The sequence below is a fragment of the Schistocerca nitens genome, chromosome 8 (genome assembly GCF_023898315.1).
Source record: "Schistocerca nitens isolate TAMUIC-IGC-003100 chromosome 8, iqSchNite1.1, whole genome shotgun sequence".
Taxonomy (NCBI): Eukaryota; Metazoa; Arthropoda; class Insecta; order Orthoptera; family Acrididae; genus Schistocerca; species Schistocerca nitens.
The window spans coordinates 246,820,332-246,841,373 of record NC_064621.1 but is presented as its reverse complement, the minus strand read 5'-3'; the positions used below and the strand labels follow the sequence as shown (position 1 = coordinate 246,841,373).

At 40.6% G+C, this 21,042-nt stretch overlaps 1 protein-coding gene across 1 annotated transcript in view; it reads left to right on the top strand.

The window, feature by feature from the left end:
- The window catches only part of LOC126198684 (protein O-mannosyl-transferase Tmtc3), a 109,770-nt gene that overhangs the window by 73,196 nt on the left and 15,532 nt on the right, over window positions 1-21,042 (top strand). Inside the window, exons 13-14 of the mRNA XM_049935179.1 lie at window positions 10,471-10,761; window positions 18,293-18,475. Coding sequence (XP_049791136.1) covers window positions 10,471-10,761; window positions 18,293-18,475 — 474 coding nt within the window. The remainder of the gene's footprint in view (window positions 1-10,470; window positions 10,762-18,292; window positions 18,476-21,042) is intronic.

The window sequence follows — 21,042 nt, the reverse complement described above, 5'->3', positions numbered from 1 at the left end:
ACCTGAGTTTTTGTTGTGACTCGCCTATCATTCACAGTGCCGCCGTGCAATTACGCATGTCGTCTACATGCGGCGCTATCTGCCAGCCTTGCAGCAGCCGCGCCACCTAAGCGGCCAGCCAGCCAGCGGCCGCCAGACTTGGACTCAGTGCTCATTCAAATGTTACAGTGTTCACATCTTGCTTTGTCAACTTGCTCAGTGACTTACATGTGTTGTATCATTTAGAAATGTATGTGTTCAACTTGACGTTATAACAATTGGCGACGAGGATGGGATTTTTCCTTTTCATCGTTGACCCGCAGGTTTCCATGGCTACTGTCGAGCAACTATTGCAAGGTCTCATTGAACAGCAAACACTTCTAACATCAGTGATTCCTTTTGCTCCTTATGACGAGACGGCAGAAGACTGGTCTGATTACGAAAAACGTATTCAACAGCACTTCTTGGCATTTCATGTCACGGATGAACAAACATGTAAGTCTCTGTTCCTCTCATGGATTTCACCTCAAATGTATCGGTTGTTGTCGCAATTGGCTCCTTTGAAAGATCCTGCGTCTTTGTCCTTTGCTGAAATGTGCTCACTTATGTCTGTCTATTATCAAAAGCAAACACATATAGTAGCCTCTCATGTTGCCTTTTATCGTTGTCAACAACAACCGCATCAATCCTATCACGCTTGGGCTGCTGAACTTCATGGCCTCAGTTGAAAGTGTCAATTTGTTACTGACGTTCACAAAGAATCCTATGCCAATTTCATGGTATGGGATGCTATTATCTGGTCGGCGCCCGACAAAGAAGTTCGGCAACGTGCCCTTCAGTTGGCTAATCGGACTCTAGATGAAGTCCTATCCATTGCGCAGTCTTTTGAAAGTTCTCGAGCCGCTGGGGCGCAAATAGAGGCGTGGGGTGACGTCGGGGAAATACAACCTCTGTGCGCTGTTGACGACGCGTGCGGTATGTCCCCACCGGCCGACGTGGGCGCAGTACGCTCCCAAGCGCAGCCTCGGCCTAACCGTAAACAACCCTCTAAGAAACTGCAGCAAAACCCTCGGCAACTTCCTTCATGCCCGCAGTGTTTTATGAAACATTCACGGGAGGACTGTCCCCAACGTTTGGCCATGTGTCACAATTGCAAAAAGAAGGGTCATGTGTCTGCCGTTTGCAAATCCGACCGCATACATGTTCATGACCGTGACGCTGATTCTGCTTACGTGTTGTCTGTCAATTGCACTTCTTCCCCTTCAGGGAAGTTGTTCCTCACTGTCCAAATCCTTGGTCGGGATGTTCGCATGCAGGTGGATACCGGTTCTTCTGCTGCCACTATCATTAATTCTCAGACATATCTTCAGTTGGATTCTCCACTCCCATCACCTGTCATTCGACAATTACAGATGTACAATAAACAGAAGATTTCTCTCTTGGGACAATTTAATGCTGAAGTATCTTACAAATCCGTCGTTCACACTGTTCCCATATTTGTGGTCGACCAGAGTACCGCAGAGAATCTTTTTGGTTTCGATGCCTTTTTACGTTTTTGGGTTCTCCATAGATGACTCTGTCAATATCGTCTCTGATGCTATTCCTTATGCTCAATTGGATTCCTTGTCGACGACATTTTCATCCCTTTTTTCTCTGGGGTTAGGCCGTGAAAACGACTTTGAAGCTCATATCATGCTCAGACCCACTGCTCGGCCTAAGTTTTTTCGAGCTCGGCCCATTCCTGTGGCCCTTCGTGATCGGGTAAAACGAGAGCTAGATCGTCTCACTTCTTCAGGGGTCTTGCTTCCTGTCACTTCCAGTGAGTGGTCCTCTCCTGTCGTTGTCGTTGCTAAGCCCAATGGTGATATTTGTCTATGTGGCGATTTTAAAGCCACTGTAAATGCGCAATGCCTCATCAACACTTACCCTATGCCCCGACCTGAAGAATTGTTCACTAAACTTGCGGGAGGCCAGTATTTTTCTAAAATTGACCTATCAGAAGCTTATCATCAACTTCCTCTCTACACTGCTTCCCGGCAGTTTCCGGTCCTTAACACGCCTTTCGGCCTCTATCAATACCAACGATTGCCATTTGGGGTTGCCAGCACCCCTGCTCTCTTTCAGTGATTTTTGGAACAATTGTTACTCACTGTCCCTGGGTGTATAAATTACATGGACGACATTGTTGTCACTGGCTCCACCACTGAAGAACATCTTCAGAACCTCTGCACACTTTCTCATGTCTTACAGACTGCCGGTCTTAAGTGTAATCTTCAGAAATCACAATTTTTTCAGGCATCTATCACGTACTTGGGGTTTCAACTCTCTCGGGATGGTATTCATCCGCTTCAGCAAACTGTCGCTGCGATCGAAGCCCTTCCTTGCCCTACATCTCTTAAGGAACTGCAGGCCTTCTTGGGAAAAATAGCATACTATCACAAGTTTTTACCGTCTGCTGCGTCGGTGGCTCAGCCGTTGCATCGCCTGTTGCATAAAAACGTGCCTTTTCACTGGTCCACGTCATGCGATGCGGCTTTCCAGAAATTGAAGACTATGCTGAAACAGTCCCCATGCCTGGCTACTTATCGACCTGGCCAACATCTTGTTCTTGCCATAGACGCCTCTCAATATGCGGTCAGTGCAGTCATTGCGCACCGTTTTTCTGACGGCTCTGAACAACCCATTGCTTATGCCTCCAAAATGCTCACGGATACCCAACAAAAGTATTCTCAAAGTGAAAAAGAAGCTTTGGCCATTATTTATGCTCTTCATAAGTTTGGTGTTTTTCTCTATGGGTCCAAATTTCATCTTGTTATGGATCACAAACCACTTGTTTCCTTGTTTCATCCATCATCGTCACTTCCCGACAAGGCTGCACACCGCCTCCAGCATTGGGGTCTCTCACTTGTCTCGTTTCAATTATGAGATTCATTTCTGGCCGACAGCTCAACATGCGAATGCTGATGCACTGTCTCGCCTTCCCATGGGTCCTGATTTGGCATTCGATAGGGACGAACTTTTGTGTTTCCATCTGGATGTTGCCGAGCAGCGGGTTGTGGACGGATTCCCCATCACCGGGGACCGGCTGGCAACTGCTACGGGTTCTGATCCTACCCTCTCCCGGGTTTTACGCTGTATTCAGAAGGGTTGGCCAGATCGTCTGTCCACTAAGACTTCTGATCCGTTGCGGAACTACTATGCTGTGCGCTACCGCCTCACTGCTAGGGATGGTGTTTCCCTCCTTTCCACCGACAATGCTTTGCGGTGTGTTGTGGTACCTGCGTCTTTGCGTGCTTCGGTCTTGCGCCTCCTTCACCAAGGGCACTGGGAGGTGTCTCGCACAAAATCTCTGGCGCACCGTCATGTGTACTGGCCTGTCATCGACACTGAAATAGGACACATGGTCGCTGCCTGCGGCCCTTGTGCGTCACAGGCCGCCGACCCGAAGTCATCTTTGTCACCGTGGCCTTCGCCTGAGGCGCCCTGGGACCGCATTCATGCTGACTTCGTGGGACCTTTTTTAGGTACTTATTGGCTCCTCGTAATTGACGCCTACTCTAACTTTCCTTTCATTGTCTGTTGCACGTCGCCTACCACCGCGGCAACCACAAGTGCTCTCGCCCCCATTTTCTCTTTGGAAGGCCTTCGCTCTACTCTTGTTACTGATAATGGTCTGCAATTTGCCTCTTCCGAATTTGCGGATTTTTGTGCTCATCATGGCGTTATGCATGTCACAGCCCCTCCGTTCCATCCACAATCAAACTGTGAGGCTTAACAACTGGTCCGCACATTTAAAGCTCAGATGCGGAAACTCCTGACTTCTGCTGCTGATGATGCGCTTCTCCAGTTTTTGGCTTCTTACCGTTTCACCCCTATGGGCGACCACAGCCCGGCTGAGCTCTTACATGGCCGACAGCCCCACATGCTGCTTCATCTTCTGCGGCCTTCCACCTCACGGCCGCGGGTGCCTTCTCTTGGCCAGTTCACTGCCAACGACCTTGTCTGGGTATGGGGATATGGCAGGTGGCCAAAATGGAGTCCGGGCTGCATCTTAGGACACCGTGGCCGACACCTGTATGAAATCCAGATGGACACGGGTGTTGCAGTGCGTCATTCGGACCAGCTTCGGCCTCGTGTGCCAGCAACGCCTGTTCCAAATGCCCCTGCACCACTTTCGGCTCTACCTGCTGCTCGGGATCTTGGCATCTCTCATTACTCACAACGCAGCCCTCCCGCCATCATCTCGGTGCCAGTACAAGAACGGATGCCACCGGGAGACGTGCCCATGCAAGAACTGGATAACCATCATCTGTTGGAGCCGATTTACTCGCCACCTTCTCCTATGGACACCGACACATCGCTCATGTCTCCTGTTATATCAGCTGGACTTGCCACAACGGGCAGATTGGTGCACGGGGCCCCAGCTGATTCGACCCCTACGTCTCATGTCATCTCGACCCGGTATCATCGGGGACACTTCCGTCCGTACGGGAAGCCTCCTTGTCTACATCTGCATCTACATCCATACTCCGCAAGCCACCTGACGGTGTGTGGTGGAGGGTACCTGGAGTACCTCTATCGGTTCTCCCTTCTATTCCAGTCTCGTATTGTTCGTGGAAAGAAGGATTGTCTGTATGCTTCTTTGTGGGCTCTAATCTCTCTGATTTTATCCTAATGATATCTTTGCGAGATATAAGTAGGAGGGAGCAATATACTGCTGGACTCTTCGGTGAAGGTATGTTCTTGAAACTTTAACAAAAGCCCGTACCGAGCTACTGAGCGTCTCTCCTGCAGAGTCTTCCAGTGGAGTTTATCTATCGTCTCCGTAACGCTTTCGCGATTACTAAATGATCCTGTAACGAAGCGCGCTGCTCTCTGTTGGATCTTCTCTATCTCTTATATCAACCCTATCTGGTACGGATCCCACACCGCTGAGCAGTATTCAAGCAGTGGGTGAACAAGCGTACTGTAACCTACTTCCTTTGTTTTCGGATTGCATTTCCTTAGGATTCTTCCAATGAATCTCAGTCTGGCATCTGCTTTACCGACGATCAACTTTATATGATCATTCCATTTTAAATCACTCCTAATGCCTACTCCCAGATAATTTATGGAATTAACTGCTTCCAGTTGCTGACCTGCTATTTTGTAGCTAAATGATAAGGGATCTATCTTTCTATGTATTCGCAGCACATTACATTTGTTTACATTGAGATTCAATTGCCATTCCCTGCACCATGCGTCAATTCGCTGCAGATCCTCCTGCATTTCAGTACAATTTTCCATTGTTACAACCTCTCGATACACCACAGCATCATCTGCAAAAAGCCTCAGTGAACTTCCGATGTCATCCACCAGGTCATTTACGTATATTGTGAACAGCGACGGTCCCATGACACTCCCCTGTGGCGCACCTGAAATCACTCTTACTTTGGAAGACTTCTCTCCATTAAGAATGACATGCTGCGTTCTGTTATCTAGGAACTCCTCAATCCAATCACACAATTTGTCTAATAGTCCATATGCTCTTACTTTGTTCATTAAACAACTGTGGGGAACTGTATCGAAAGCCTTGCGGAAGTCAAGAAACACGGCATCTACCTGTGAACCCGTGTCTATGGCCCTCTGAGTCTCGTGGACGAATAGCGCGAGCTGGGTTTCACACGACCGTCTTTTTCGAAACCCATGCTGATTCCTACAGAGTAGATTTCTAGTCTCCAGGAAAGTCATTATACTCAAACATAATACGTGTTCCAAAATTCTACAACTGATCGACGTTAGAGATATAGGTCTATAGTTCTGCACATCTGTTCGATGTCCCTTCTTGAAAACGGGGATGACCTGTGCCCTTTTCCAATCCTTTGGAACGCTACGCTCTTCTAGAGACCTATGGTACGCCGCTGCAAGAAGGGGGGCAAGTTCCTTCGCGTACTCTGTGTAAAATAGAACTGGTATCCCATCAGGTCCAGCGGCCTTTCCTCTTTTGAGCGATTTTAATTGTTTCCCTATCCCTCTGTCGTCTATTTCGATATCTACCATTTTGTCATCTGTGCGACAATCTAGAGAAGGAACTACAGTGCAGTCTTCCTCTGTGAAACAGCTTTGGAAAAAGACATTTAGTATTTCGGCCTTTAGTCTGTCATCCTCTGTTTCAGTACCATTTTGGTCACAGAGTGTCTTGACATTTTGTTTTGATCCACCTACTGCTTTGACATAAGACCAGAATTTCTTAGGATTTTTCTGCCAAGTCAGTACATAGAACTTTACTTTTGAATTCATTGAACGCCTCTCGCATAGCCCTCCTCACACTACATTTCGCTTCACATAATTTTTGTTTGTCTGCAAGGCTTTGGCTATGTTTATGTTTGCTGTGAAATTCCCTTTGCTTCCGCAGCAGTTTTCTAACTCGGTTGTTGTACCACGGTGGTTCTTTTCCATCTCTTACGATCTTGCTTGGCACATACTCATCTAACGCATATTGTACGATGGTTTTGAACTTTGTCCACTGATCCTCAACACTATCTGTACTTGAGACAAAACTTTTGTGTTGAGCCATCAGGTACTCTGTAATCTGCTTTTTGTCACTTTCGCTAAACAGAAAAATCTTCCTACCTTTTTTAATATTTCTTGAGACTTTACGGCCAGTCAAACAACACCTATGGACGTGTTGTGACTCGCCGATCATTCAAAGTGCCGCCGTGCAATTACGCACGTCCTCTACATGCGGCGCTGTCTGCCAGCCATGCAGCAGCCGCGCCACCTAAGCAGCCAGCCAGCCAGTGGCCGCTAGACTTGGACTCAGTGCTCATTCGAATGTTACAGTGTTCACGTCTTGCTTTGTCAACTTGTTCAGTGACTTATATGTGTTGTATCGTTTCGAAATATATGTGTTCAACTTGATGTTATAACAGTTTTCAGTGTGGAAATTTCTGTAGGTATAAGTTGATGATGGAGCTTCATGGTGGTGTTTATTATTCCTGTAGATCATAATGAATATTGATATTTTGTGAAGGGGTGATGTAACAAAAGAAACAATGGCAATGCCACCAGGTGCTTCGTCTGTATGCTTACACTCTGCAAGTTGACCTCATAAATAATCTTTTTCTCTATAACTTGAAGAAGACATTTTCATGAAGATATAAATCCTGACACATTCATAAAACACTTTTCATAATTGCTGGTATTATAATGGTCATTGATAATGCTTAATAACATTTTGTTGTCAACAAGGCACACATGACAACAAGCAGTAGGAGTTGTACAGAGCTGTTGGAGTTATTGATTGATTGGCTTCAGCATTACATAGTCAAGTAACAAAATTGATGAGCTGGCAGAAACATACTGTGACATATAGCCTAAGGTGACATTTCAAAATAGAAGAGTCGATCTGAGCCTAAATTGTGGGCTATATTCCCAAAATAAAAAAATTTACAGTCAGTCGCCAAGGAAAATACCAAAGAACATGTTACGGACATCAACATTACATGTGGTGACTGAGAAAAGTGCTAAAACAGCAGTTTTCCCATTTTTATATCAGAAGAGATGCACAGGTAGTTTTAGCAGTATATTTGGAGTCTGCAGTTTTCATTGGTAAGTGGAAGCGTAGCGAATTTATATCTTGCTGTGTAACTGCTGCAGTACTGAAATCTGAACTATTCATCTACATCTGCATGACTACTCTGCAATTCACACTTAAGAGCCTCGCAGAGGGTACTTTGAACAACCTTCAGACTACTGTTCCACACTTCCACACTCTTAAGTGTGTGGAAAAATGAACACTTAAATCTTTCTGTAAAATCTCTGATTCCTTTTTTTTTTTTTTTTTTTTTTTTTTTTTTTTTTTTTTTTTTTTTTTTTTATATTTTCATATGCAGAAGTGATAGTTTGAGGAAAGATATCGCTACAGTGAAATGCACTTGTGTTTTAATGATTGCCACCCCAACTCATTTATCATACCATTGACTCTCTCCCCCATATTTTGTGATAATGTAAACTGAAATGCCCTTCTTTGGAGTTTGTTGATGTCCTCCATTAATCCTATGTTGTAAAAATCCCATACTGCACAGCAGTACTCTAGTGGAAGATGGACAAGTGCATTGTAGGCAGTCTCATGGTAGACCTGCTGCATCTTCTGAGTGTCCTGCCAATAAAATGCCGGCTTTGGTTTGCATTCCCCACAACCTTATCTGTCTCATCATTCCAGTTTAAGTTGTTTGTGATTGTAATTCCAAGGTATTTAGTTCAATTGATGGGCTTTATTTGTGTGATTTATTGTGGAACTGAAATTTAAAAGATTTCTTTTCGTTCTCATGCAGAGGGCCTCATACTTTTCCTTATTCAGATACAGTTGCCATTTTTTGCACCATACAGATATTATGTTTGTCATTTTGCAATTGGTTTTGATCTTCTAACAAGTTTACCAAATGGTAAATGATGGCATCATCTGCAAATAATCTGAGGGCTTCTCAGGTTATCTCCTAAAGCATTTATATAGATTAGGAACAGCAAAGGGCCTATAACACTTCCATTTTACTTGATGATTTTCTGTTGATTACAGTAAATTGTGTCCTTTCTCAGGGAAATCATGAATCCAGTCACACACCTGAAGCAATACCATACACCGTAAACATGCAATTTGGTAAGAAGTCTCTTGTGAGGAACAGTGTCAAAGGCCTTCGGAAATCAAGACTGTGGGATCAGTTTTTTTTTCTTTTTAATCACAATTTGCCTTCCTCTCAGTGTATTTAACATAATTATTATCACTTTTATTAATACACAAATAGTTCAATTTTATTTTTGTTTAAGTATATTGATTAGAAAACATGACAAGCTTGTCCTTTCTGTTTCACTTATAAACAGTGTCATTTGCATCACATTTCCTTTTTCCCATGAAAAGATCTCAGACAAATTCCATAATGTATCCAATGAAGTTCTATAATAAAAAAGTTTCCAGGTTGTTTAAAAGTAGGCAACTTTATAAATAAATGCAATTGCAGGAATCTTTTTCTTTCCCAACATAAAAAATTCTTGCAAGAAAGGAAACTAAAATAAAAACATAATACAGCTTACATAAAACATACTGGCACTAGTTCCTTCTTTGTAAACTGAAACATATGAAGGTTTTAGTGAAATTAATGAAATGCAGTATGAAGTGTTTTTGTGGAATACATGCAACTCTGTTTTTTACTAGCATGCATCTGCCAAAGTGTCAAAGTGATTTTAAATAGAGTGCAGCACCTCGTGCAAGTTTCAGCACTCCCAAACATATCTAGGTCAACAGTTTATATTTCATAGGTAAGTGGGAGTGCAGCAGAAGAAAGGTAACCAGGCTGACAACTCTTTATCAGACACATACACAGCTGTGCTAATAAAACCATTCTGACAAATTGGCTTTCTATCATCCTTCTCCGCACCGAATGAGTATCCACTTGTATCATTTTCTTCTTTTACTGGTGTTAATGTTGGCTTTAATTCACACTGAATTTTATTACCATACCCAACCATAAGACCACAAATCGCACAACATTCAGACAAATTTTAAGTATGTCTTGATGTTCTGTGCTCTGTAATATTGTAGAACACAGTAAGAGCACAAACATATTTACTGTAATGCTAAATCATGTTGTTGTGTTACGCTTTGTTATGTTCTGGTGAAATTGAACAGAATATTGTTACATGAATATCTGTTGGACTTTTTACCTACAGTAAAATATACAGAGGTGTCAGCTATCAAAAGACAGTGCTGAAAAGAATACAGATGAAACATCACTTGCGCAAGTAGAATGGTTTACAGTCGAGAGAAATAACAACAGAAAACATATTTTTATGGACCATCCTGCTTAACACTGTGTATTTACTGAAACAGACTCAACAGTTACAGAAAGTTTAGAAACACACCAATTCTGCAATCATTGTAGATCTCAATGAAGAATGAACAGGCATTGAGTAGTATATTACTGATAACAAAGACTGTTATAAAGATGAACTAACCAATCTCATACCATTCCCCAGTTACTGTACTCATAGTGAACATCAAAGGACATTCATTGGATATCTGAGTATTGTCCTTGGTACAAATTTTTAATTCAGTTCTGCAGTATGCTGTTTCAGGCATTGTAAAAAGTTCTTTCCCTCTCCATTAAGTACATGCAGCTGTAAAATAAAAATTGTTGTCTTTTGCCATTTAATATACTCATTTTTGATGATGCACAATGAACATTTTATCTTGTAGTGGATTGTGTACTATTAAGAAATTTTCGGATAAATTATTAATGATTGCCAGACTCGAACTCAAACCTGAAGTCTTGCACTTTGTTCCAGTAGGACATACAATTTTAGTCTTTCAGAAAGTTTTGTTTATGCATATTTAATACATTGTAAGTACAATCTTCATTTGCTACATTCCAAAGATTACTGTGTTCTATACATACAGCGAGTCTTGACCTCACTCAAGAGAAAAGTGAAAAGTAATTTTTTCCTGTTTTTCCATAGGCAAAATCACTCCTGCCAAAAGCAAAACCTGGTGAGTCGTACCAGGCACGTATTGCTCCAAACCACCTCAATGTATTTCTGAATCTGGCAAACCTGATTGCACGAAATGAGACACGGCTAGAGGAAGCAGATTTGCTTTATCGACAAGCTATCAGCATGCGTGCTGATTACACACAGGCTTACATCAACAGAGGAGACATATTGCTGAAGCTTAATCGCACAAAAGAAGCACAAGAAGTGTATGAACGAGCATTGTTCTATGACAGCAACAACCCTGATATTTACTATAATGTAAGTAACTAATAAAAAGACATTGTGTCAGTGGTTCCAAGAATTTGTATAAATTAAAGTTTAGCTTTATTAATTGTTCATATTGCAGGCCTGGAGTTAACTACAGGAGGTAAAATATGTAGCACTGTAGACACATGCAGAAGTACACACTATCCTAGCTTTTTGAACTATTAGTTCCTTCCTTGGGCAGGAGAGAGGGGTAGGAAGGAGGAGGTTAAAAGAAGCGGCAGGTCACTCAGACCCCAGAATGAGAGTGCTCTCTCCTCACTGTGGAGGAGATTAATAGTTCAGAAAGCTGGGATTGTGGATCTACTTTAATACGTGTTTACAGTATAAATATTTCACCTCCAGAAGGTAATTTATGACCAGCAATTTTGTTCATAAGTTTTAGTTTTCCTGGCTGGATTTTCCTTTTGATATAATTGTATATACTGTCAGAAATGAATGATGTGGTAACATACCACAAGTACTCAGATGAAAATTATTTTTCCAAAATTATAATTCCCCACAGTTGAACTGCTTTTTCCAACAATGTACAGTGGAACTTCAATTTTATGTTCTCAAATTTTATGTTTTTTGTGGTTATATGCCTTACATTCATAGGCTCTGTGAAAAACCCCTAAGATCTATGCTAAGATTTCCCCAGTTTTACATTTCTTTCTAGTAAGGTTTACTTCAATTCTACATTCCTACTTGGCGTCTCAGTTGACATCATCCCATTTTCTTCCTGTTGACATTTGATGTGACTAAACTAGTTATAAGTGGCACAAAAGACAGACGGCTCACACCATGGGTGGTGACAGAGTTAAAGGAATACTTTAGGCCATTGTGGAGAGGGGAGACATGTTGTTGTTGTTGTTGTTGTTGTTGTTGTGGTCTTCAGTCCTGAGACTGGTTTGATGCAGCTCTCCATGCTACTCTATCCTGTGCAAGCTGCTTCATCTCCCAGTATGTAGTGCAGCCTACATCCTTCTGAATCTGCTTAGTGTATTCATCTCTTGGTCTCCCTCTATGATTTTTACCCTCCACGCCGCCCTCCAACACTAAATTGGTGATCCCTTGATGACTCAGAACATGTTTAACCAACCGATCCCTTCTTCTAGTCAAGTTGTGCCACAAACTCCTCTTCTCCCCAATTCTGTTCAATACCTCCTCATTAGTTATGTGATCTACCCATCTAATGTTCAGCGTTCTTCTGTAGCACCACATTTCGAAAGCTTCTATTCTCTTCTTGTCCAAACTATTTATCGTCCGTGTTTCATTTCCATACATGGCTACACTCCATACAAATACTTTCAGAAACGACTTCCTGACACACAAATCTATACTTGATGTTAACAAATTTCTCTTCTTCAGAAACGCTTTCCTTGCCATTGCCACTCTACATTTTATACCCTCTCTACTTCAACCATCGTGAGTTATTTTGCTCCCCAAATAGAAAAACTCATTTATTACTTTAAGTGTCTCATTTCCTAATGTAATTCCCTCAGAATCACCCGATTTAATTCGACTACATTCCATTATCGTCATTTTGCTTTTGTTGATGTTCATCTTATATACTCCTTTTAAGACACTGTCCATTCCATTCAACTGCTCTTCCAAGTCCTTTGCTGTCTCTGACAGAATTACAATGTCATTGGCAAACCTTAAAGTTTTTATTTCTTCTCCATGGATTTTAATACCTACTCCGAACTTTTCTTTTGTTTCCTTTATTGCTTGCTCAATATACAGATTGACTAACATCGGGGATAGGCTACAACCCTGTCTCACCCCCTTCCCAGCCACTGCTTCCCTTTCATACCCCTCAACTCTTATAACTGCCATCTGGTTTCTGTACAAATTGTAAATAGCCTTTCGCTCCCTGTGTTTTACCCCTACCACCTTCAGAATTTGAAAGAGAGTATTCCAGTCAACATTGTCGAAAGCTTTCTCTAGGTCTACAAAAGCTAGAAATGTAGGTTTGCCTTTTCTTAATCTAGCTTCTAAGATAAGTCGTAAGGTCAGTATTGCCTCACGTGTTCCAATATTTCTAAGGAATCCAAACCGATCTTCCCCAGGGTCGGCTTCTACCAGTATTTCCATTCGTCTGTAAAGAATTCGTGTTAGTATTTTGCAGCTGTGACTTATTAAACTGATAGTTCAGTAATTTTTACATTTGTCAACACCTGCTTTCTTTGGGATTGGAATTATTATATTCTTCTTGAAGTCTGAGGGTATTTCTCCTGTCTCATACACTTTGCTCACTAGTTGGTAGAGTTTTGTCAGGATTGGCTCTCCCAAGGTTGTCAGTAGTTCTAATGGAATGTTGTCTACTCCCGGGGCCTTGTTTCGACTTAGGTCTTTCAGTGCCCTGTCAAACTCTTCATGCAGTATCCTATCTCCCATTTCATCTTCATCTACATCCTCTTCCATTTCCATAATATTGTCCTCAAGTACATTGCCCTTGTATAGACCCTCTATATACTCCTTCCACCTTTCTGCTTTCCCTTCTTTGCTTGGAACTGGGTTTCCATCTAAGCTTTTGATATTCATACAAGTGGTTCTCCTTTCTCCAAAGGTCTCTTTAATTTTCCTGTAGGCAGTATCTATCTTACCCCTAGTGAGATAAGCCTCTACATCCTTACATTTGTCCTCTATCCATCCCTGCTTAGCCATTTTGCACTTCCTGGTGATGTCATTTTTGAGACGTTTGTATTCCTTTTTGCCTGCTTCATTTATTACATTTTTATATTTTCTCCTTTCTTCAATTAAATTCAATATTTCTTTTGTTACCCAAGGATTTCTACTAGCCCTCATCTTTTTACCTGTTTGATCCTCTACTGCCTTCACTACTTCATCCCTCAAAGCTACCCATTCTTCTTCTACTGTATTTCTTTCCCCCATTTCTGTCAATTGTTCCCTTATGCTCTCCCTGAAACTCTGTACAACCTCTGGTTTAGTCAGTTTATCCAGGTCCCATCTCCTTAAATTCAGTCCTTTTTGCAGTTTCTTCACTTTTAATCTGCAGTTCATAACTAATAGATTGTGGTCAGAGTCCACATCTGCCCCTGGAAATGTCTTACAATTTAAAACCTGGTTCCTAAATCTCTGTCTTATCATTACTTAATCTATCTGATACCTTCTAGTATCTCCAGGCTTCGTCCGTGTATACAGCCTTCTTTCATAATTCTTGAACCAACTATTAGCTATGATTACGTTATGGTCTTTGCAAAATTCTACCAGGTGGCTTCCTCTTTCATTTCTTACCCCCAATCCATATTCACCTACTACATTTCCTTCTCTTTGTTTTCCTACTATTGAATTCCAGTCCCCCATGACTATTAAATTTTTGTCTCCTTTCACTATCTGAATAATTTCTTTTATTTCATCATACATTTCTTCAATTCCTTTTTCATCTGCAGAGCTAGTTGGCATATAAACTTGTACTATTGCAGTAGGTGTGGGCTTCGCATCTATTTTGGCCACAATAAGGCATTCACTATGCTGTTTGTAGTAGCTTACCCGCACTTCTATTTTTTTATTCATTATTAAACCTATTCCTGCATTTCCCCTATTTGATTTTGTATTTATAACCCTGTATTCACTTGACCAAAAGTCTTGTTCCTCCTGCCACCAAACTTCACTAATTCCCACTATATCTAACTTCAATCTATCCATTTCCCTTTTTAAATTTTCTAACCTACCTGCCCGATTAAGGGATCTGACATTCCACGCTCCGATCCGTAGAACGCCAGTTTTCTTTCTCCTGATAACGACGTCCCCTTGAGTAGTCCCCGCCCGGGGATCCGAATGGGGGACTATTTTACCTCCGGAATATTTTACCCAAGAGGATACCATCATCATTTAACCATACAGTAAAGCTGCATGCCCTCGGGAAAAATTACGGCTGTAGTTTCCCCTTGCTTTCAGCCGTTCGCAGTATCAGCACAGCAAGGCCATTTTGGTTAGTGTTGCAAGGCCAGATCAGTCAATCATCCAGACTGTTGCCCCTGCAGCTACTGAAAAGGCTGCTGCCCCTCTTCAGGGACCAAACATTTGTCTAGTCTCTCAACAGATACCCCTCCATTGTGGTTGCACCTATGGTACGGCCATCTGTATCGCTGAGGCACCCAAGCCTCCCTACCAATAGCAAGGTCCATGGTTCATGGGGGGACATAAGAGAGGAAATGCTGATGCCAATACAACTTGCAGTGTTTAGCTTCACCACACAATTATGTTACTATAGCCTGTTTTAAACAAGCGACTTTCTGAAAAAAATCGACTGTTGTAAGTGTGTGCATCTTTTGTGTCTGCATGTAAATCAGCAACCAACAATGACAGAAGTGTGTGTATCATAACAATAACCTATAGATTGTGCCAAGTGTGGAATTCTAAATTTGCACATTGAGCATGCACAGAAAGAAGGGACTTGGTGGTGTCTACTAAAATAAAAAGTTAAACTATTTTCGCGGAGCTCTCTCATGTTATAAGAATGGTTTTTATGCTTTTGTGTCTTCTTAATCTTTCTTGTATTGTTTGTTTTGTTTTTATGACACATTGAAAAGTCACATAAGGTCCTGATATTTTTTCCTTGTAGTGTCTCTTAAAAGATACACAAAATATCTAAAAGCATAAAGCCATTTATGTTTTACAGAGAAAAAGCCTACACTATGCATAAAGAATGCAAATAGATAAAAGTGTTTTAAAGGAAATTATTTCAATAGTGGAAAAGTCAGAATTATTTGTTGAGAAAAATTATTTTTGATGTTTTTGGCACTTTGCAAGGAAAGAACATACAAAGGATATAGCAAAAAGGCACTATTTACTCCATTATGTTTGCAAGTATATATATTCTTGAACAAATAAAGGTACATGTTCGGGAATGTTTTGATGACACTTTTCACATTCTTTAAATTCTCAGGAGTGTAAAGAATTTACCAAGCAGCTTTTGACAAGTGTGTCCACTATGAATGCCCCTTTGCTCACTAATAAACTCTATTATTCTTGCTTGTTCATACATTATGCACTATAAGTATTGTGATTTTTTCGTAAAAAGGATAGTCCTTCATAGACTCACTTGCAAATGTTCAGATACCAAACTGCACAGCAAACAGCTCTCAAATCATGCACAATTTTTGCGCTGACATGCAAACAAACTTGATCACTTGAAACAGATGAGACTCAGTACACGAATAAATTGCCAGGGGCACTTCTGTAATCTTGAGTAGTCATTTGAGACAAGAAAATTGATCATGTAACAGGGGTTTACTGTTAGGTTGCAGCAGCAATGGAAATACAAGATAGTGTTCCAAACCAAGCCAATATGTGACAAAGGGGCCCGGCTGCCACCTTTTCTTGTGCCACTTACAACTCAATCTCATCTTTCTGCATATATTTTTGATGTACTGTACAGCAACAGTATCAATTGTCAACCTTTTAAATTAAAAACTGAGTCTCAAAGAATATGCTAGGTCAGAATCAAGAAAATGTCGGTCATTTCTGACTAGTAAGTTCCTACTGACTGACAACATTTTATGTCACCCAACAGCCAACACAGGCACCACACCACACTAACACATGCCATATGAGCTTGCCTGCTGGGTGTGTGGAGAAGGGGATGGCCCTTTAACAACAGAAGTGCAGCTAGGGATGAAAGCATTTTGTGAAGTGTTGAAAATATACTTTTCATGCAGATCATGTGCTCTGGCAGAGATATCACATGGAAATAGAATAAGGGTTTTGCGATACCACATTTTAAAGACTTTCATGTTCAAATCTGACACAATACAGTTGCAGCAACTACATACACTACTCACATATATACTTTGCACCACACACTGTAGATCTTAAAGATTGGCAGCTTTGACAGAAGGTATGAAGTGAAACTGTAGTGCTTTAGCTTTCTTGTAAATTTTCACTTTACACAGTGTGCAAATATTCACTGAGCCAACTTCTAATAAGCTTGCTACATCAGTTGGGGAAGTAAACTCATTTTTTCACTTCTCTGTTTCTCTCATCAAACCTAAAATAACACACTGACGGCTGTGAGCCTATGAAGGCGGCTCATAAAAAAAAGTGTTAAACAATAACAGCAGTGGTGACAAAATTTGTCATTAAACAGATGGCTGCATTTATGTTTATGGTTTAACCACTTAACTGCTGTGATATTTTCAGTTTGATTAACTTTTTTTAAGTGAGTGCAGAGGAAATATTTCTTAAAAATGTGTGTTTTGACATATAATTTGTGGTCATATCATGTTGGAAAATAGCTCAATTACCTTGTATCCAGATATCAGTTTCAATTTTATGAGTTTTTATTTGCTGTTACACAACTGTGATTTTTTAAGGGTTGATAAAATTTGTTACCACAAATTATTGTATAAACATTGTATTGCGCACTTAATTTCCTGAGGATTATGATTTTTAATCATATATGCCAATTGATTGCATTTTTGCTTGTATTTTGGGAGTTTTAATATTTTCCTTAATTCTGTGTTTTCCTCAATTGTGTGTTTTTTTAAGTCTGGACTGCTCAAAAATGTAAAATAGGGGTTTCACTGTAGTTATTACAGCAGTTTCTTTGTAGCTTCTAGGAATTTTTAAAATGGATTAGTGACAGTACTTTTAGTTCTCTTTCACAACATGTGTGTCTCTGTGAGTGACAGGGTTTGGCAAATAATTACATCTTCCATAAAAGAAAAGGGATTCCTTATGTTGTGAATGGTGAGTGAATCAAATGATTCAGGACCAGTGCTATTAATGATGATCTTTATAAGATAATAACATTCTGATTTTGCATCATTACAGAAATAAACTTGGCTTTCGAAACTGATACCTGTTCAGAGAGAGGTTTTTCCATGGCGGAAAAAAGTATAAAACCTGGTGCATATGAACACACACATACCAATATTTTCAGTTTATCAGCTATGTTGGAGTATTTCTCATATCTTCAAGTTAGGGTTGTTAGTCAGTTCCTTGAACAGACAGGTAAAAAGTTAGTGATAATAAACTTGCATAATGAGAGTATGTAAATCTGAAACTCAAGTAGTAAGAGATTGAACTTTCATTCTTTTCTTTCCCACCCTCATTTATTGTTAAGACAGTAAGGAACTTCGTGAAAAATGTCAGAATTGAAGTCCATATCCAACATATGGTTTTAATCCAGTTCAAATTACCATTAGCTCTTTAATTCAGTGGTGGTGGTGATGGACTAATTACAGGTATTAAAGCTGCAGAGCTAAAGTGAGCTGTACCTGTAGAAACTTACTAAGGTGTGAAGAAACAGATACTGATTTTCATCTGGTAACGCCTGTAGATATTTGACCAAGAGGTGCCAACAGATTGTAATGAAGACTGTGGAAATGTAATAGACTGTGGAAATGTAATCACAGCAGTAGCTCCATAACAATATAAATCAGAGGGCATCTTATGCAATATTAAGTTAGCACATGACATTATTATTTTCCTTTTGTTCACATTTAAACAAATCTTGTGTTTAAAACGTTTTCAAGAATTAATGTTATTTTACAAAAAATAATTTCTTTACTTGCAGCTTGGTGTTGTGTTCTTGGAACAAGGGAAAGCATCTCAGGCACTTGCATACCTAGATAAAGCACTTGAATTTGACCCAGAACATGAGCAGGCACTACTAAATTCTGCTATTTTGCTGCAAGAGTTGGGACGTGCCGAGCTCCGCAAAGTGGCTCGAGAAAGACTTCTTAAACTTCTCCGCAAGGTATAAATATCGTACTGTAATCTGATTTTTTTTTTTTTATTGATGTTATGTTGAAGAAAGAAACAAAGCCAAATAGATAATTGCAGCATCCAAGAAGAGATCTTGGGAAGACTTTGGAAACAGGTTGGAGACTATGGGTCAAGCTGCTGGAAAACCATTCTGGAGTGTAATTAGCAGTCTTCGAAAGGGAGGTAAGAAGGAAATGACAAGTATTTTGGACAGGTCAGGAAAACTGCTGGTGAATCCTGTGGATGCCTTGGGCAGATGGAGGGGATATTTTGAAGAGTTGCTCAATGTAGGTGAAAATACGATCAGTAATGTTTCAGATTTCAAGGTAGAATTGAATAGGAATGATGATGGAAATAGGATCACATTTGAGGAAGTGGAGAAAATGGTCAATAGATTACAGTGCAATAAAGCAGCTGGGGTGGATGAAATTAAGTCGGAACTAATCAAATACAGTGGAATGTCAGGTCTTAAATGGCCACACAGGATAATTGAAATGGCCTGGGAGTCAGGACAGGTTCCATCAGACTGGACAAAAGCAGTAATCACACCAATCTTTAAACATGGAAACAGAAAAGATTGTAACAACTACAGAGGTATCTCTTTAATCAGCGTTGTGGGTAAAATCTTCTCAGGTATTGTTGAAAGGAAAGTGTGAGTATTAGTGGAGGACCAATTGGATGAAAATCAGTGTGGGTTTAGTCCTCTTAGAGGTTGTCAGGACCAGATCTTTAGCTTGCGGCAAATAATGGAGAAGTGTTATGAGTGGAACAGGGAATTGTATCTATGCTTTATAGATCTAGAAAAGGCATATGACCAGGTTCCTAGGAGGAAGTTATTGTCTGTTCTACGAGATTATGGAATAGGAGGCAAACTTTCGCAAGCAATTAAAGGTCTTTACATGGATAGTCAGGCAGCAGTTAGAGTTAACGGTAAATTGAGTTCATGGTTCAGAGTAATTTCAGGGATAAGACAAGGCTGCAACCTGTCTCCACTGTTGTTCATATTGTTTATGGATCATATGTTGAAAACAATAGACTGGCTGGGTGAGATTAAGATATGTGAACACAAAATAAGCAGTCTTGCATATGCGGATTACTTAGTTGTGATGGCAGATTCAATTGAAAGTTTGCAAAGTAATATTTCAGAGTTAGATCAGAAATGTAAGGACTATGGTATGAAGATTAGCATCTCCAAAATGAAAGTAATGTCAGTGGGAAAGAAATATAAATGGATTGAGTGCCAAATAGGAGGAACAAAGTTAGAACAGGTGGACGGTTTCAAGTACTTAGGATGCATATTCTCACAGGATGGCAACATAGTGAAAGAACTGGAAGCGAGGTGTAGCAAAGCTAATGCAGTGAACGCTCAGCTACGATCTACTCTCTTCTGCAAGAAGGAAGTCAGTACCAAGACTAAGCTATCTGTGCACTGTTCAATCTTTCGACCAACTTTGTTGTATGGGAGCGAAAGCTGGGTGGATTCAGGTTACCTTATCAACAAGGTTGAGGTTACGGATATGAAAGTAGGTAGGATGATTGCAGGTACTATTAGATGGGAACAATGGCAGGAAGGTGTCCACAATGAGGAAATCAAAGTAAAACTTGGAATGAACTCTATAGATGTAGCAGTCAGGGCGAACAGGCTTAGATGGTGGGGTCATGTTACACGCATGGGAGAAGCAAGGTTACCCAAGAGACTCATGGGTTCAGCAGTAGAGGGTAGGAGGAGTCGGGGCAGACCAAGGAGAAGGTACCTGGATTCGGTTAAGAATGATTTTGAAGTAACAGGTTTAACATCAGAAGAGGCACCAATGTTAGCACTGAGTAGGGGATCATAGAGAAATTTTATAAGGGGGCTATGCTCCAGACTGAATACTGAAAGGCATAATCAGTCTTAAATGATGATGATGATGATGATGATGTTTACAAAGGTTCTGTGTAGTGTAGTAATTTTAATTTGTTCCTTTTACCTTAAGTTTGTACAGTAGAATAGCTTTCTGATATGGTCTACACTATATATAATTTATGTTTTGCAGAATTGTAAACCGATAACATTAAAATCATTACTCAGTCACTAAGGTCGGCTCTGCATCATTCAATCACACCATTACATGCTGATGTAAGTTAAGATCTAAATACATCTACACAGATATAACAATGGAAAAAGTCCTTAAAAGAATATAAACACTGAATGGAGTAAAGGTAACTACTCCCTGTGTAGATTAGGCATTGAGGTACTGATAGGCACATAAAAAAGACTGAAAATGTTATGCACATGTGCTTGTTGCAAGTGAGTTCTTGCATGCACACACACACACACACACACACACACACACACACACACACACACACATATATACACATACACAGTGCCATCCTATGCCAACTTTTTATTCGCATTTTGAGGAAACCTCCCTAGCCACCAAAAATATCCATACTGTATGGTTCAGGTTCATTGATGACATCTTCATAATCTAGACCCAGGGCCAACACACTCTATCATTCCTTCATTGCCTCAACACCTTCTCCCATTTATTTCACTCGGTCCTCCCCAGACCA